This window comes from Cutaneotrichosporon oleaginosum (assembly GCF_008065305.1).
Source record: "Cutaneotrichosporon oleaginosum strain ATCC 20508 chromosome Unknown ATCC20508_contig01, whole genome shotgun sequence".
NCBI lineage: Eukaryota > Fungi > Basidiomycota > Tremellomycetes > Trichosporonales > Trichosporonaceae > Cutaneotrichosporon > Cutaneotrichosporon oleaginosum.
Genome location: NW_027072170.1, coordinates 1,284,758 through 1,302,733, shown reverse-complemented (window position 1 = coordinate 1,302,733; position 17,976 = coordinate 1,284,758). Strand labels below are relative to the sequence as shown.

The window sequence follows — 17,976 nt, the reverse complement described above, 5'->3', positions numbered from 1 at the left end:
AAGTACAACAACGAGATCGGGGTAGCGGCGAGAGATCGGGGGATGAGGCGATGAGAGATGAGATGAGATGAGGTGGACGGAGGTGGAGGTTGCCGGTTGAGTGGACTTTGTTGTGACTTCTACCAAGGTCAGTCACGCCCACGTGAGATGCATTTACGTAACCCATTCGTCACCTCGCCCAGACGCGTCTCAATGCGCGCTGATTTCGCGTCCGCAACATTACCACCATGGCCACCCCGCTCTCCGACGCCGAGCGGCCGTCCCGGCCCGTCGTGGCCTACTCGTCGCTGTCAGAGCTCTCTGCACCTTTCTTCATCGACCCCACCAGTCGATCATACAAGCACCAGTATAGTAACATCTACTTCGTTCGGCTTGTCGAGCTGCGACCGATTGTGGAGGCACGCGCCGCCAAGCTGTGGGCCAAAGTCCGAGGTAAGCCTTACCGGACGACATCGGCAAGCTAGCTGACGGCAGGCAAACCCCCGCTCCTCCCTCGTATCCTCAACCTCCAGCGTGGGCAGCTGTGCTATATTGTCGGCACGGTGTACATGGACATGCCACTGAAGCCGAATGTGTTGGAAGAGATGGCGCGGAGTGTGAGTAAGCCTAATACGGCGCTGACGGGAGCACTATGTCGCTGCGCCTGCTGCACGGCCCAAATTCTTCTCTGCACAGGACGCCGTGCACATCGAGGACGAGAGTGGGCGAGTGCGGCTCGTCGGGCCGCGCATCCGGGAAGAGCGGGAGAAGGGAGGGCTCGTCACGGGTGTCATTATGGGCGTGCTGGGCGTCGAGACGGGCGGGGGCGACTTCGAAGTCGTGGATCTCTGCTATGCCGGCCTGCCGGACGTTTATAGGCCCGCGGCCAACGGCAAGGGGAAGGAGAAGGAAGAGGGAATGGATGTTGACGTGGACGCGAACGGAGAGAAGGAGAAGACATGGGTGGCCCTCGTTTGCGGGCTGTCGATCGGCGCCGAGACAGCACTTCTCGACATGAAGGCGCAGCTGCTCGTCGAATGGCTGATGGGAGAAGGTGGCGGGCCGGAGGTGAGCATCACATTGGGTAAGCTGACGAGCAGGACCAGAGCATCGCGAAGAGGATAGCGCGGTTGGTGCTTGTGGGCAACTCGCTCGCAGTGCCGGAAGTGAAGGACGAACGATGGAACAAGAAGCCGCTGAGCGTCGGCCTCGCCCCTCACGTCCCTAACCACCCGACCAAGGTGCTCGCCACTTTGCTGAGTGATCTGCTTGCGTCATCCCTGCCCCTCGTGCTTGTACCAGGGCCCGAAGATCCGGCGGGCGCACTGCTGCCACAGCAGCCCATGCCGAAAGTTATGTTCGGTGGGAAGCGGATGGAGGGCCTGGAAAGCGTCACCAATCCGACCTGGCTTGAAGTCGGCGAGCGGAGGTGAGCTTTTCCAGTTCATGACGAAGCTGACTTCAGTATGCTCTGCTCGAGTGGGCAGAGCATCGACGACATCTACAAGTATCTTCCCGGGACGCAGCGGCTGCGCATGGCGCACCGCACCCTCGAGTGGCGGCATCTCGCCCCCACTGCCCCCGATACACTGTGTAAGCCCACGCGCGACAGAGCTGACATCAGCCGTCTACCCCTACCCCGACACAGACCCATTCATCATACACCACAGGCCCGACATCTACGTTGTGGGCAACCAGCCCGAGTTTGAGACAGACCTCGTGGGGGACGGGACGACGCGGCTGGTCCTCCTGCCCTCGTTCGCGCAGACGGGCACGGTGGCACTCGTGTGCCTCGAGACACTCGAAGTGCAGACCGTCACGTTCGAAGTACCGCAGTGGGTGGGCGACCCCAAGCCATAGTCATGCATGTACTCTAAGCGGGGACCTCGGTCTCGAACAGCGCCATGCCCCGGTCGCCATGGCGGTATCCCATACTAACCTCTCTCGGTGCGTGATCGCTCTGCCTCCCCCACTTGCCCTTCCCGCGCGGCACCTCCTTCCTCGCCCGCCCATCATGCGTCACAATCCCGTCTGCGACATCCCCGCTCCCATCGAAGGCAAGCACGAACGCGCGCCGCTCCGTGACGCCCCACACGCGCCCGCCGTCCCCAGCGAGCGCGTACACCGGGCTCCCGCGCCCCGCGGGCGAAAATACACTCCACCCCGCGGCGGGGTTACGCACATCCCAGACACTCACAGCGCCGTGCAGCGCGCCGCCTGCGGCGACGCCGTACTCGCCGACATACGCGGCGGAATACAACGCGGCGTCGGACCACGGGTCCGCGAGCGCGATGACGGGCGCCGCGCCCGCGCGCGGATCATGTATCCGCGCCACGCCGTCGTACCACGCCGACAGCACCTGACGGGCCGGGACGACGGCGTACGCCTCGCTCTTCGCGGGCCCGCGCAACGTGCCGGCCGGCACGGCCCCGGAGAGCGCGTACATCCCTATGGCGCCCGCAACGCCGAGGTACGCCGTGTCGCCCGCCAGCGCGGCGGACCAGGGACGCGCGCTGAGCGCAATCTCGGCCGGCGGCGTCCACGGCGCCCGCGCGGAGTAGAGGCGTACGCGCCGCTCGCTGGCGGCTAAGAAGGCGTCGCCGCAGCCCGCGAACGCCCGGATGTTGGCTGGCGACGACACGCCTCCCCGCGGATGCATGTAGTGCGCGGTGCACGCGGCGCGGGAGAGGCGGCGCAGCGTGCCGTCAAAGTGCGCGACTACGAAGCTGTCGGGCGCTGCGAGGGCGTGGATGCCTACGATGTCGGCGGCGCTGCCCGATCCTGACATCGAGCCTGAAGCCGAACTCGAACCGCCGAGAGACATGGCGTGCGCTGGGGCCGCGGAGCGCGGGGCCCACATCCTCCGCGCGGCGAGCGGGTGTACGAGCAGCTGCGTCCCGACGCCTAGGACTAGGGCTGGGTCGTCCCCGCCCCGTAAACAGAGGGCGGGGATGACGGGCGAGCGCCACTCGGGGCCGATTTGCAGCGCGTGCAGTTTGTGTGTTTGGAGCGCGCGGGATATGCGCCCATTCAGTGCGAACAGCGCGGCTGGGGGCCAGCGGGGCGGCGCGGGGTGGAGTGTCTGGTGTGATACGGGGTGCTGCGATAGATGCAAGGGGATGCCGAGGGTGCGGACCTGGAGTCAGCAAGTGGGGTGGTGAAGAGGAGAGTGGGAATACTCACTCTACTGTCGAGAGTGCGGGAGACGCGGAGGCGGACGAGGTCCTCAGCGTCGAGGAGCTCGAAGATGTGCACGAGCACGTCGTCGGGAAGACCCTCGAGAGACGCAAGTGCGGGGGGTCCGCGCGCGGCCTCGCGCATGCGTCGGGTCATTGTGTGAGGTCGATAGCGAGGCAGTCGTTGCTGCCGGTCAACTGGTATATCTGGTTTCAGAATTCTGGTGGCGAAAGTTCGGTGGTCAGTGGCAAAGTGGAGGTCAGAAGTCCGCTGCGGCGGAGGTAGAGTGGCCCCGCCGCACAGACTGACGCGACTGACCTTTATGACATCAACGTCAGCGGCGCGTGCACGGCCAGTCAGGTCCATACACTACACTACAAGTCGCTACATTACATGGCAATTAGGACGTGACCCACGACGGCGCGGCCTGCGGTGGCGGGGCCGGGCGGCCGCTCTGCGCCTCGTTCTCCAGCATGTCCAGGAGCTGGCCAACGATGTCGTCAATCTCGCCCGGGTTGATGTCCCCTCCACACCCAGCCGTTATCAGGCGCCGGTACTGCGCCATCTTGTCTGTCGTGCCCGTCTGCCGTCAGCGCGTCCACAGACAGCAGACACTCACCTGTGTCTGCGCCTTCACCAGGCGCGTTACCAGCTCGCCGCGCCGTGCCCGCATCTTCTCGATCTCGCCGCGCAACCGCTCCTCTTCGGCCTCGGCGTTGTCAGGAATGGCGGTGAGTTCCGGCAAATCCGAGTAGTCCTCGCCCGCCTGAGATGGGTCGTCGCCGTTCTTCCATCGGTTTTCGCGGCCCTCGTCCGCGGCCTTCCACTTGCGAGCACCGCGGGCCAAGTCCTTCTGGAGCTTGCTTTGGAGCCGCTCAACCAACCCATCAAGCTCGCCCTGCTTGGCCTCGAGCGGCTTCATCTGCTCGCCCAAGTTGTGCAGTGTCCGCCCGGCGTCGTTGACCTCGGTGTGAATGCTCGTGAGCATCGCCTTGGCCTCGAGCACGTCGCGCTCCTTGTTGAGCTTCTCCGCCTCGAAGGATCGTGCCAGTGCCTGCATTTGCTGGAGGATGTCAGAGCTGTGTGGCCCGCTTGCCAACCGCGCTGCCTCCGAGTTGTACAGCTGCGGCGGGAGGCCCTGGCTGAATACGGCGGCGCCGAGCGATGTCGGGTTGCGAGGGGCGGCCGAAGGCTGCGTGCGGTTCAACATGACGTCGGGGGACGACCTGAAGCGCTCGTCTTCCAGGATGTAGTCCTCAGCCGATTTGTGGTCACGGTTGCGGAGCTTGGGGTCGGCGCCGTGATCAAGCAACGCCTTGACGATGCGCTTGGACCTCGCACGAGCGGCAAGGGTCAACGCCGTCTCACCATCCTCGTCGGCAAAGTTGATTACGTCTGCCAACTCCTGCGGATAGTCGGCGAGGCGGGACAGAATCACCTCCATGTAGTACCGCGCGGCATGCGTTTTCCCCTTGTACAATGCGAGATTGGCGATGTGGTGGAAAACGGTACGATTGTTCTTGTCGATATTAAGGGTGGAACGATGGAGAAGCTCGAAGACTTCGGGAAACTTGCGCAAGTCGTAGTTGTTGGTGAACATGACACTGCGCATGAGAGGGGTCTGATCAAGGTTGTTCTTGTCAAAAATACGAGCGCCGGCGGACAGGAGGAGCTTAATAACGCGCGTGCGACCCATTGCGGCTGCCCAGTGGAGAGCGGTGTGATGGTCATCATCGATGATGCCGTTCGGGTCCCAATTGTAGGGCGGGTTGGTCATGACTGCGGGAATCTGTGTAGCCTCTGAAACAAAGTAGTTCAGCACGATGTCGTTGTATTCGTCCTGGGTGAGGGGATGCTGCATCCCACCGTACCGAGGGCTCTGACCGGGTGGAGGAGGAGTGTGAACGGCACTGTTACCTCGTGCTCGCTTCAGCTGCTCGTACTCGTCCTCGTCGTCCATCATGGCGGCAGAGCGCTTGCGCGCGTGACCGCCCCCATTCATCATGCTGAAGCCGTCAATGTCCATGCCATCAATACTCCGCTCGTCGACGGCAGGGAGCAGCGAGGTCCCATTGAGCGGCGACGGCGTTTGCGATTCAGACATGTCGTCCATGACCTCGGACTCGACGTCCTCGCCGACCGAGTCAGGTGTCTGATGTCGCCCAGTGCCGCTGAGAACCCCGGCGCTCTTGATCGGAACGAGCCCCTCCTTCGGCTTGGGCTCTTTGTTGCGCTTCGTGGGCGGCGCAACAGCATGCTTGGGTGCCGGGGGCGGAGACACTGATTCTCTCGGGACAAAGTCAATGATGGGGCGCAGCAAGTCTTCGACATTGTACTGCTTAGCGAGTGCGAGGCCTCGTTCAATGGGCACCCACGTCCCTGGGCGTCAGCTAGGGTAACATGACGCGACGACGCGTGGACCGCACCCGCGAAGCGCCATCTCGCATCCGCCAATACGCACCTTGGTACTTTCCGTACCCGCCCTGCACCTTCTCGTGCTCGCCTTTCTGGACCTCGCGTTCGAGGACGCGTGTTCGCTGCGGCTTGTCGAACCCGGCGACCTTGAGAATCTGGGTGGCGTTGAGGTACGCGTCGGACCGGCGGCGCATGACGGCTACATTGCGGCAGATGAACTCGAACACAGGACTGGACGCGTCAGAGCGGGTGCGAACACGCGCGGGGCGAGGCAACTTACACGCCACTGTAATGTCAAGCGCGAGTAGTCGATGGGGCCAGCGGAAGTGGGTCAGCACGCGTCATCACGGGAGTGTTTGGGCCGACTTCGGCGATCATCAACATACCTGTACGTGGCCTGTATGCATGCGTCAGTATCTGTAGTGCAGTGAGACAGAAGAGGATGGGTTGTTTGTGCCTATCCATGGAGCACATAGGTAAAACGCACCTTGTAGATGGTGTTGGGTCCGCCGTCGCCGGCCGCGGCTGCTTTCTTGCCCATGGGAGGATCGCGTCGAGCGCCTCTTGCGGCGGCGTGTGTTTGGAAGAGAAGAGAGAAGAGCGACCGTGCTCTGGGCTGCGGTCTGAGGCGGAGTAGATGGGAGTGGGAGAGGGGGGAAACAGGAGACGGAGAGGATGGATGGATGCAGTGGATGTTGGGAGCGTGAGTAGAGGTAATGAAGCGAGGTCGCGCGGGATGGAGGTGGGGGAAGAGAGGGGAGCGTGGGGTGGGTGGCTCGACGCGTCCAAGGTAAAGACCGCCGCCGTCATCAATCTCCCTGTCCTAATCATTTACTATTTGCTCCTAATCAGCTTATTAGGACATGAATTCCTTGGCTCCTCGGGCCGTGCCCCGTCTCGCAACACAGATGAGACGCCCTCCACCCTCCACCCTCGCCCCGGCCCGCGTGCTCTGTGGACCACGTGGTAAACACCGCCGTGTGGCACTGTGCCTGATCCCCCGCAGGTGGAGGCCGTCTAAAGTTGAATGTCGGCGATGTTGACACTCCCACCCTCGCCATTGTCGGCCCCCCCGCCGCCCATCCTCCCATGAAGGTAGGCTTACCCGCAAGCCAAACCAGCTCACGCAGATCTCAAACAACCCCCCACAGCACCTCTCGAACTACGAGGTGCTGCAGCACTTCCTCGCGCTCAAGAAGGACAACGATGTGCTCCTGCGCGCGACCGAGGCCAAGAAGAACCGCGACATCAAGGGCGCGTACGACCAGATCCCGCTTGTGACGAGGCGCGGCGAAATTGGCGGGCCCGAAATTCCGGACGTGCCTCCCGTCTCGGCGGCGCAGCGGCGGCGCGAGGACGATGCCGCGCGCCGAGGCGTGAGCAAGGACCTCGTGTGGGTGCAGGATGAGGTGCTCAAGTACCTCTGTGCGGATTACAACGCTACGGCGCGCCAGACGGCCGACGGGGTGCGCGCTGTTGCGGACGGGCTGCAGGATTACGGGCTTACCAAGGCCGAGCTGTTGCAGGCTTGTAACCTTGCTCCGATTAACCAGGTTGGCATGTACTTGGTAAGTGGGAGATGATGGAGAGGGGGAGGACGGGAAAAAGTCAGGGCTGACGCTAGATTATGGAGGAGGCAGAAAAGCGCTTCCAGCATTATCCTGGAGGGTACGAGCAGACCGTTGGCACCATCATCTCCGAGGTCATTGAACCCAGCCTCCTCCACGAGGTGCCGGAGGAATTGGAGCCATTTGTTACAAGCGTCCAGGCGAAGGAAATTGGTGAGCAGTTCTCATTAAAGTAGCCGCTAATCAACAGCGCAAACGATCTTGGAAGATGCGGCCGCGTACGCCGAGGAGGAGGAAATGATGTACCAGGAGGAAGAGTTTGTGCACGAAGCCGAGTGGGGAGCAGGAAAGGAGGCCGCAGCCGACGACGAGGAGGACAATACGATGGACTGAGGGGAAGGAGGTCTGGTTCGATACTCATTGTACGCATGTAGCCTATCACACACCGATACATTCATTACATTCAAATACCATTGTTCCCATGTCCAGGTTGGCGATTATCCACCAAAGTAGCTGCCGCTGATGGCGTGGCTCACACCGAATGAGCAGAGGCTGCCGATAGCAAGGCCCGAGACGAGCGAGAATGCCGCAAGAGTGCCGGCGATATCCTTTTCGTCCTCTGTGATAGCAGGGTTGAGTTCTGGCGACGAGGCAAACATCATGCACAACGTGGAGATCCATCTGTAATCAGCTGGAGCTGGAACCACACATCGGAGGGCCGCTCACCCATTGGTCAAGCCGAAAGCGAGAAGGATGAGCCAGTAGACAAAGTCGGGTAAGGCGGGAAGTTCTCCCTTGGCACGAGCGGGAATGTTGCAGAACAGGAAGAGCGGGATGAGAATCACGCGCGCGAGGGAGAGCATGACAATGCGCGGAATTGTCATCGAGCTCAGCCCCAAGGACGGGAGGTACGTCCTACCGGTGTAGTCGCCGACTGTATGTCAGCTATTCCTCTGGAAATGAATTCAGCCAACGCACCGTTGAAGAGGAAGAAGTGGATCGCCACAAAGGTAGCTGGCTGGAGTATCTTTGGCGGGTTCTTCATGACACTTGTGATCGTAGTCGTAATCGGAGGGAACACAGAGAGTGTCACCACAAAGATGAATGCGACTGCGAACTCGAGTCTCAGATTCTTCCTCGCTACCGTACGCGTCATGCGCCCATCCTTGACTCTGTCCGCAGCTGCTGTCCGGGACGCCAATGGGGCTAGGACCTCGGCAATGGCAGGGTTGCGGGTGAGGCGTTTGAGGGCGAGAAGGCATACCACAACCCAACCGGCTGCGAGGAACCACAGTCCAAACGCAGCACTTGTCGACGCCTCTTCATCCCCTTTGGATGACAGGAGAGCGAGTACAACCTGGCTCCCGCTCACGAGGACCGCGATACCGCCTTGACCGGACATCACACCCTGCATCTCCCCGCTGCCCCACAGTGCCGCGAGCGCGATCACCGCGCTCTGAAGAAATGACGTGGTGAGCGCGAGGACGAGGGTCATCAAAATTAGGAGGGGCAAGAACATCGCGCGGCCACCAGAGCCCCCGTTCGCTAGTGCCGGCAGCACAACCGGGATGATGGGGTAGGCGAGGACGATGCAGGCCACGAGAAGGAGGATGAGCGACCACCTTGAACGCCCGATTGGGTTGACCTAGATTTAGTTGGGCCAGTCATGTCAGCTTACGCGGGAGACAGTCCGCTGAGCCAGGCCAAGGAAGAACAAGTTGGCGAAACAGAATGTGGTCGAGAGGTAGGATGGGAGGCTGTTGCGTAGACCGCCCTCCTCTGTGAGGCTGAGGAGAAGTGGGAGCGTGCACATCAGCGCTGCGGTCAGCTCAAAGTCCAAGACGAAAGCCTACCATTCCAAGGGAGGAGAACGCCAGCGCCAAGCGCCCAAAAGCAGAGGTGTACATCCTTCGAGGGGGCGCGGCCTGCCAACCTAGTTGCTTCACCCTCGGCCTCGGGGTCTGTCGCAATGGGAGTGTACGCCACCTCTGGAGCGAGAAAGCTGCGCGCCCTCTGCTGAATGGCGCTGAGCATGATGGCGATGCAAGTGGGCGATGTCAACAACCAACAACGCGGCAAGGGGAAGGTGTCGCGTCCATGGGTGTAGCAACGTGATCAGGCAAGTGGAGGTTCCGGATTTGGTCCCGGTGCGGTCATGGAGAAGTGGAAGTGTGAAGACGACTCTTCATCGAGCACTCTGTGCATTCGCATCTCTTCTCACTCTCGTCAGCCTCCTCTCTTGAGCCTCCTCTGCCTCTGGGATCAGTTGCCGCACACGGTTCGACATCCCAACTTCTTCGACTTTTGCTGGCGGTAGCTCGACTCGTGGCGCCAGCGATAACGCTCAGCTCCGCAGACTTCCCGTCTGCCATGGAGTACCATTCACTTCACGAGCCGCCCGCCTCGGGATCCAACCCAGTGCCCTCCGATAGCTTCAGTACCCCCGCGACGGCGGGACCCTCACAGGAGCCTCAACCTCAACCTCAACCTCAACCTCAACCTCAACCTCCAAAGGGAACCGACAACGCCCTCATTGTACCAACTGTCAACCAGTCGTCATCCAGCACCGCGCCTGATCCTTCTGATGACAAGCCTACGGAGATTGTCCGCTACAATACCGCTACTGGGCGCAAATACGTCTATCCCGCGGCTACCGTTCCAAACCCGGCTATCGCGCTGCAGCCGCTCACCACCGTTGACCCGGCACTGGGTGAGCTGGAGCGGCCGCACTTCGTGCCCATCGACCTCGATGCGCGCGTGGACAGAGCAAGTGTGTGGATGAAGACGGTGCCGGGCACGGGCGAGGTGGTGTTCTTTATTCCAGGATCTTGCTCGGAATGCCTCAAGTTGCAGCAGCATTGCGATCGCGCATCGCCGACCTGCGGACGCTGCCGGAAGCGAGAGACAGCATGCAAGCTCCAGGGGTTCAAACATCTGCGTCCGTCGGCGCCGGTGCAAGACAGACGCGCTGAAAAGGGGAAGGGAAAGCAGACTGGGGAAGGCGAGAGCGGTGATGAAGGGCGAGGCAAAAGAGTGAAGAAGAAGCGTCGCCTCAGCGCTTCCGACGAAGTGGACCCAAACACACTCAATTTCGACGGTAGCGCCATCCGCAAGGCGCGTGCGCGTCCTTCTAAGCGTCCTCCGTTGCCGTCGAGCAGCGCAGGATATGCCCGCCCTGAAGATGTTGCTCCAACATTTGCGGATCAAGTTTACGCCCATCTCGCGGGGCGAGTATCCGCTGCGCTAGAGGATCCCCGTGGAATACCCCCATTCTGGGCTGAGCGACGCCGCACGCTTCAGGAAGCACTGCCTTTCTTCCGCAATCTTGTGGAGACCGATGGCGCCGCAGTTGACATTGGACCAAGCGGTGTTTCGCGCGGTATCATTCTGGACGGAATGCCAAATCAGTCCACGACAGAGCACTTTTTTGGCAGCGGAGAACGTGCAGGGACGATCCTGACCAACATGTGAGCTAGCACGGCGGAGACGGCTGACAACAGTGGAAAGGTGAGGCGTCGACGCTGGTCAGTACACAGCTCCAAGGGGCCAAGTGTCACACCACCAGCACAGGATACACCGAGCTCAGCAGACGACCTGACGCATCCTCTGCATGGAGCCCCGAACGGAAATGGACGCGTCCTCGTCAATGGGAATGCTGCATCCTCGACCCCTGGGCCCGAAGAAGAACGTGCCATCGAGGCACTACTAATGGCCCACCGCGCTGGAACACCGGTCGCTGTGGCGGTCACCCCGGCCTTTCCGAACATACCGTGGAAGGTCACCAAAGCCGTTCTGGGTTTGGGATGGTTCTGGATCGTGGACGCGTGGACCGAACTCTCGCTGGTGCAGAAGCCCGAAATCTCGGAGGGCGACAAGGACGTCGTTTGGCGGTTTCGCCTCGAGTGGTGCAGCAACCAGCCCGAGCCCTGGTGGACGCCTAGAAGTGCAGCCGCCCGCGTGGACCCGGACTTCGCCGAACGCGTCGCGAGCGACGCGGTCATCGAGGTGCGCAAGACGGCTCCGACGCGCACATTACGCGGCGCCGCCGAGGGTGAAGGAAACAAGTGCGGGACATGTGGGCAGACCTCTTCCAAGGTGTATGACGAGCCCGTATGTCTCAACGAGGAGTGCGTGCGTATGCGGAGGGAATCCCAATCTCGCACGCCAATTACCACGCTGCCCGGAGGCGTTCTCATTCCTCCTGAAACACCTGGGCGAACTTTCACGCGGCCGGCATGCCCCCCAAGGGCCGACACGGTGCGCCACGACGCGCAGCGCGAGATGTGGCACGGGTGGGTGTGCCCTCGTTGTCGGCTCGCCAACGAGCGACGCGACTGGACTGGCTTCATCTGCGAGTGGTGTACGCACATCGACCGACCACGGCGCTTGATCTACGCTGCTGAAGCATTGCGCGCACCACGCCCGGTCGCAACTGGAGCGCGGCAGGAAGAGGGCTTCGCGACCTGGGCTATCGAAAGCCGCACCTCTGCGTTATTCGATGACGAGGTCAAGGCTGCCCGCTGGCAGCTGTCGTGGGTTGAGATGGTGCACATCATGGGGCATGAAGGCGTCTGCCTTATCCCCAACAGCGTCCTCAAGGGGCTGCAGATACAGGGGCGTGACGAAGTGCCATTCCGCCGACACGCGTTGCCCGCGACCTCATCGCGACCCTCCGAGCTCCTCATCAGCCCCTTTTACACGTTTTTGGCGGGGCCGGACAGTGTTCCACTTATCCCGCACCTCCCGACTTCGACGGCGATCAAGTGGTCGGACGCCCCGAAAGTCACACTCGACGCGATGGATCTAATCAACGAGCGCGCTGGGAGGATACACCCCGGCGAGGCAGAGTTCAACTCGCTGCTTCTCGCGGCACTGCCGCCACCCCCTGCCCAGTCGCCTACTATCTCCCTCTCCTTGTACTCGACCACGGCGCTCCTCATCCTCGGCGCAGATGCGGTGGTGCATGTCCGCCGTTCCCGCCGTCGCGCTGGCGAGATCACGGCGCAGCATGGCGACGTGATTCTTTTCCAGGTCGGCCCGGAGGCGGTTGAGATCGAGGTCCGCACCGACGGTTTCGGGTTTGTCGGTATCGCAAGGCGCGCGCACGAGGTCCCGCCAACGGAGATCCCCGCCGGCCCGCTCGCGAGCTGGTACATGGGCCCGTGGCCGCTGGACCGCTCCGCGCCGTTGCGACCGCATCCGGCGTTCGCTGGCGACGCAACTCCCAGCGCCTCTAGAGACGGAGAGGACACGGATGTGGACGAAGGAGCAAAGGAGAAGGTAGCCGCTGCGGAGGACACGTTCGACGTTGCCAAAATCCTCGCTTCGCCTCGATTTCGCGGCGTCGAGCTCTGCGCGCCCCACTCGCCGCCGACGGTTTTGAGCGCGCCAGAACATGCGCCCGTGCCGAGTGTCAAGGCTGTGCGGAAGACGTCTGTGCGCGGGCGCGGCCGGGGACGGGGACGTGGACGGGGAGGGGGACGCCCGAGGGGCCGCGGGCGAGGCCGCGGTGGCGGTTCGCGCGGGAGCACAGGCACACCGATGGACGAGGACGAGGGCGAGGAGGAGCTAGACGACTTCGACGACGAGTCGAACTAGCCTTTGTCATTAGCTGCTGATGCATGACGGTAGATGCAGCGGGCGCGCGAGGGTTGGGTGCCTAGAGGCGGGACGATTGCGTGAGCTGTGCTGGAAAGCTGGAGATGAGCGTCTGCCGTCGTTCCCTTCAGCGCCTAGGTCCTAAACCGCGGGTTGAATGAGCCTTGGAACTGGTGGCAAGCGCTGCTCGCTCCAACAAAGACTGCATCGCCATATCCACCCCTGCCGCAGGTACATCTGCCACGCGGAAGTAGAACGTTGCCTTGCTTCAAGGAAGACACCCGACTTGCGCCCAATACCTCTCACTCGGCTGCTAAGATAAGAGTTACAAGGCTACGCGGGGTTAGGTTCCGGAACCGACGCCGTTGTTGACGTCAAACGAGGGGTTCGTCAGGTCAGGTGAACAGCCTCGATACCCGAGAAAGTAACGGCAGAATCAGCAGGTAGCCGAAGTGGCGTATCTCCTGGCGAGCAGGTAAGCGCGTTGCGAGAGGCGTCTTCTGCATCGAGTGCTGGCGGTCGCCGCCGTCCATGTGACGCGCAAAACCACTGGCTGACATCTCAAGGCCAGAGCAGGGAGGAAAGCAGAATGGTCCACGAGACGAGAAGTTGTACATACATTTCTTACATACAGGTACGAGGTCTTACAGAGCTAGGACGGCGCCGTGCCTCCGCGCCTCGCGGTACGTCGGCAGCCGATACGCTTCGTACGAAGGTAGCTCCTCCCAGGACGGCACGTACGGCGGCGGGGGTGCCAGTGCTTTTGGGAGGAGGGCGCGGAGGCGCTGGGCAAAGGATGGCCGCGCACAGTGGGCGTAGACGAACGGCTCGCGCGTGAATGTGCATGGTGAATCGATGTGGTATCCGTCCGCGAAGCAGGCGACTGCGGAGGAGAGGGAAAGGTCGCCGCGTGAGTGGGCGGGCGGGGCGGAGCGCGCCCATCCTGCGTCTGGTCGTGGCATAACTCGATGGGCTCGATGGAAACAGATGGTAGGTCGCTGGCACTTGATGCTGGGCGCTGCTGATGGGCGCTGGATGTTGGATGCTGCGCGGCGTGATATACGCGCATAATAATCGGCGTCACCGCTTGCCCTTGGAAAGCATCCCGAGTCGGGGTGGTGTTGTTGGACCACGGACAGTGACGATGGAGACGACTTCCCGGCTCGGCGGCATGCTGAAATGGACCAGAGTCGCTCTTCGCACGAGTCCGAGTCGCCGAGGATGTGTCAAGTGACACACCATGCCCCGGTGAGCGCTAGATCTTACAAACCGCTAATATAAGCCATGCTCGGCTCTCGTTCCGTGAACACGGGGCCTGGCCGATGCCGATGATGTGAGACAGGTGAGAGGCACAGGCACAGCCACGGGCTCAAGTGATGTGCAGGAACGAGGTACAGGCACTGCACCCGTCCGTGCGTCATGCTTCTGGAATGCCTCTCAACTTGGACAGGATAGAATGACATGGGCGGTGGTGGCGCTGAGGCTGTGGTGCTGTGGTGCTGTGGTGCCGTCTGCCATGCAGGCGTTTTCCGAGGAACGCATGGCTTATGTCGTCTGGATGAGGTGAGGTTGTGGCTGACGTGAGATAGGCACTCTCCGTGTCACACTCCAACTGAGGATGCCTCTCGCCACCCACTGCTGCAGCGTGGTAGATGCGATACATGGTGTTACATACAACAATGCGGTGGGACTTGACCTTTACAACACGGCGGTGTGAAGCAGAGACCCAGATACAGCAAGAAGTCGGGTTATTCGTTACTGCTCGCCTTCTATGCGTGCGAGCTGCGGCGCGAGGGCACGGTGAAGGGCGTGATGCGGGTGAGGGGTGTGAGGACAACCTCATCCTCAAACGCTGGGAAGTCGCGGCGCCGCGTCATGCGCATGCGTAGGCGGCGGAGGGTGCTGACAGGACGCCAGCGGCGCTCTTCGTCTGCGGCAGTGGAGGTTCGCGACATTGTGGCCGAGCGGGGGAGCATGCGGAGTTGCGATGCGATGGTGCTCGCGAATTGTGACGTTGGTTGGGGACGTCTGAGATGGGGGACGACGGGGCGTGAGATTGACAAGAGCAAGGCGATCCGCCAGCTTATGTACGAGTGTAGTCGCCACCACCGGCGAGGGCGCCGACTAGTTCGGTACCCGCAGCTGAGACAGTCGGGTCGGGTGGCGGAAACGGGCTACGAGACGCCGAACGGGCCCATTGGACGAAGACGCTTGATAAGATTGGTGGAGCAACGTGCGGTCACTTGACGACCGTCGCTGCCCTCCTGCAGGGCCTCACACGAGGCCAAATTGAAAGATACCATTGGTCGTGCAGACGATAAGATGCTAAGGGCGCTTGCAGAGGCTCGGTGGCAGGTCCGGCTGAAGTGGGTTCGAAGGTGATCAGCTGACCGTTCCTCGGTATGTTCCGGGTCTGACGTGCAGGCACGGATGCCGGTACAAAACAAGTCATGTCTCCCGAGCTTGTGCATTATCGGAGCTGACCGACTGGGTGGCGAGGTAAGTGATGTTGTGATGGGTGCTGCTAGCCACGACGACTCAGTGGCGAGAAGCAATGAGGATCAAGCAGCAAGGAGCACGAAGTAAACATTCATTATTCAGATTCCAAACGGAGCAGACTACACGATACACGTATGGTATTGAAGGTATATTGACTTGGCTGGACCAAAACCATTAGACGTACAACAAACTCGCTAGCGCGTGGAGGCGGGCATACAGTTGTGAGGGCATGACAGGCCAAGCTGGACAGCGGCGTAGCCGTCGGCGCAGCTGGGACAGCGGAAGTACGCGGGCGGCAGCTGCGCGATAGGGACAACACGGGTCGTAAGAGTTACGATGGTCGCGAAACCCTCAGCGTAGCTCGTGTAAGACGAAGTGCTCTGGTAGCCGGCGGGGGAAGAGAATGCCGACGTCGTGGTGGACGAGTATTCGTCTGAAGTGGCGGACATGTAGGTGTCGCCAGACGAGCACGTGCTGGCAGTAGACCATGTAGAGGCCGTATCCGAGGAGTCCAGGTCATCGGTGTCGCCGTTGTCCGACAGCGTCATTTCGTAACGGCCTGCGACAGGCGCGTAGGGAGGCGGGGCATCGAGGGTGGGGCGGCGCGCTCCCCTGCCCTTGAGGGCGGGGAGGGCCAGCAGCTTCTGCTTCTCGGACTTGTAGGTGCTGGTCTTATGTCAGCCACCGCTTCGAGACATACGCACCGAGGTCTCGACCATCGAAGGCTGGCGGTGTAGCTAAGGTGGTGCTGGTGGTGGGTCGTTGTCTATGGCAATGGCGTGAGGGCTTTTGGCCATGACAGAGATCGAGTGTTGGCTTGGGGTGCGGTGCACTTGGTTTTGAGTAGAAGCCTAGAGACTCTAGCTGATGTGGTGGATGATGGTGTTCTCAGCAACGTGCGCTGGGCCATCTATATATCTTTCGAGATGCGCCTCCGCCGAGATATCAGGAGCTGCACCGCATCAGCTCTCGCATGTCGGCATCGCGCCAGCACGCTTCCGCCTCGGCCGCTCCTCGCGCCCGCACTGCCAGGCGAAACGGCCATCTGGCACAGGCACGGGCCCCGCACTGGGCGCCCCGTACTCTCCCTGAGATTCCCTGGTGCCTGTGACGAGGATCGGCAGGCCACATGCCTTGGCAGCCATGGGCCAATCAGTGGCACCCCTCGTTCGCCACATGTCCACTGTACCCGAGCCAGCCGACTCTTCGTCGTCCTCGGCGTCGGCAGCGTCGCTATCCGAGCCCGCGCTACGTCGACCAGCATTCCGACGGGCACTCGGCGTCTTACCCGAGGCTTGTGCTCCTTGGCGGCCGCGCGCGCCCTGCTCTGCTTGTCACTCGCCGAAAACTCCCCGTCGTGCGCGTCAGCCGCTCACGTGCTATTTCCGCACGTCCCAAGTCCGCAAGTTGAGACATCCAGGAATTCTGGAACAGCTTGTGATGAATCTCGTGGCTGGGCACTTGATCTTGGGTCTGAGGCCACACCCCGCCATCGCCACTGTATTCTGAGACGTGAGGCTATTGAGGTGGACATGCTGTGCGGAAAATTCAGAGGAATAGCGCCGCTTCGCTCTACGGCGCTGACTACTGATTGTCCTACTTCCAAGCACAAGTCTCATGTGACGCGGTCACATGCCCACGTCTCCTCGTCAGCGAAACGCATGCCGATCTGAAGATCACTCCATAATGCCCGGGACGACTAGGGGCACCTAAACGATGATCGACATGGATCGACGTGGATCGACATGGCTACCGAGAACGGATCATCAGTGTGATATGAGGTTAAACGGGAGTTGGTGAGACACGCATGGTAGTACGAATGGGCTCGTTTCGAGCAGCAAGCCGTTTATCCAGAACGCGAATAGCTCGGGCGCTACTTGGCCGTCTTGGGCAGCCGAATTAGATTATGTGGATCATGGCGCGGCCCGGAGATTCTTCGGCAGCAACTTATCAGAGTGCCGCGCTTGCTTGCACCTCCGATTTTCGTCTTACATACGTGGGAAAGGATCGCCATTCCGTCAATATTTGGACCCGTTTTCAGCATCCCACCGCAGCACTAATGTTTCTGTTCAACGCAGCCGAGGCAATGAACGACGTAGGCTGCACGAGTGTGTTCACGAGCGGCAAGATAGGTGACGGTCATGCCTTATTTACCTCTCCCGTTCGTGCGGAACTGATGGGGCTGTGCTGCCCTTGACCAACAGGACTCAGCAACCCATTCATACTTCCCATGCCGTGTTGCGATCCAAAGTCTAGGCGATGTGAACGCCTGACGGTCTGTTTAGAGCGTACGTGGCATTCAGCTTGCGCAGGTCTGCGAGATATTATTTGTCGTACGAGGCGCCAAATGTCACAAATGCAATGAGCGCAATGCCAGCCTTGGGCAGCCGACGAGTCTCATCGCTTGACAGAGATACGGAAAGCGCTTTTCTCAACCTTGCCTCCTCAAAGCCTCAGATGAAGCTGTTCATGTTCTCGCACGGTGAATGCGGCGCACGCGCATTCCTAGTCCGAGTATGTCGCCGTGCCCTCCGAGCGGCGATATCCTCTGAGCGCGACATTCTCGGACTAGGATTGCGCGTGCAGTGTGCGCTAATCGCAAACGCGCGGACACTTCGTGCGGGTAACAATGCGCGTGCTGATCAGGACGGCGCCTGCGATACATGCAGTTGATAAATGCCCCGATGTCGCCCTACACGTGGGTCGCTGAGACATCGTTTGCAGGAAATAGCGGAGCGCC

The 17,976-nt window shown here is 61.2% G+C and overlaps 6 protein-coding genes across 6 annotated transcripts; 2 read left to right on the top strand and 4 right to left on the bottom strand.

The window, feature by feature from the left end:
- Positions 1–774: 774 nt before the first annotated feature.
- On the top strand, positions 775–1,839 carry COLE_00534 (uncharacterized protein; the record flags this gene model as incomplete). Its single annotated transcript, XM_018423319.2, has 4 exons — positions 775–1,047; positions 1,080–1,408; positions 1,445–1,572; positions 1,604–1,839. 4 exons carry the CDS (start codon positions 775–777, stop codon positions 1,837–1,839), a joined length of 966 nt encoding a protein of 321 aa, XP_018278491.2.
- A 13-nt stretch (positions 1,840–1,852) lies between these two features.
- COLE_00533 (uncharacterized protein) lies at positions 1,853–3,312 on the bottom strand (the record flags this gene model as incomplete). Its single annotated transcript, XM_065626088.1, has 2 exons — positions 1,853–3,115; positions 3,163–3,312. The coding sequence occupies 2 exons, from the start codon at positions 3,310–3,312 to the stop codon at positions 1,853–1,855; spliced, it is 1,413 nt and encodes a 470-aa protein (XP_065482582.1).
- A 244-nt stretch (positions 3,313–3,556) lies between these two features.
- Positions 3,557–6,112, bottom strand: COLE_00532 (uncharacterized protein; the record flags this gene model as incomplete). The annotated part of the gene is made up of 4 exons (XM_065626087.1): positions 3,557–3,739; positions 3,776–5,535; positions 5,618–5,812; positions 6,052–6,112. The coding sequence occupies 4 exons, from the start codon at positions 6,110–6,112 to the stop codon at positions 3,557–3,559; spliced, it is 2,199 nt and encodes a 732-aa protein (XP_065482581.1).
- Positions 6,113–7,636: 1,524 nt separating this feature from the next.
- Positions 7,637–9,173, bottom strand: COLE_00531 (uncharacterized protein; the record flags this gene model as incomplete). Its single annotated transcript, XM_018420859.2, has 5 exons — positions 7,637–7,820; positions 7,866–8,073; positions 8,118–8,784; positions 8,818–8,957; positions 8,993–9,173. The coding sequence occupies 5 exons, from the start codon at positions 9,171–9,173 to the stop codon at positions 7,637–7,639; spliced, it is 1,380 nt and encodes a 459-aa protein (XP_018278495.1).
- Positions 9,174–9,509: 336 nt separating this feature from the next.
- On the top strand, positions 9,510–12,737 carry COLE_00530 (uncharacterized protein; the record flags this gene model as incomplete). Its single annotated transcript, XM_018426014.2, has 2 exons — positions 9,510–10,606; positions 10,640–12,737. 2 exons carry the CDS (start codon positions 9,510–9,512, stop codon positions 12,735–12,737), a joined length of 3,195 nt encoding a protein of 1,064 aa, XP_018278496.1.
- A 644-nt stretch (positions 12,738–13,381) lies between these two features.
- On the bottom strand, positions 13,382–13,699 carry COLE_00529 (uncharacterized protein; the record flags this gene model as incomplete). The annotated part of the gene is made up of 1 exon (XM_018423321.2): positions 13,382–13,699. The coding sequence occupies one exon, from the start codon at positions 13,697–13,699 to the stop codon at positions 13,382–13,384; it is 318 nt and encodes a 105-aa protein (XP_018278497.1).
- Between the last annotated feature and the right edge of the window lie 4,277 nt (positions 13,700–17,976).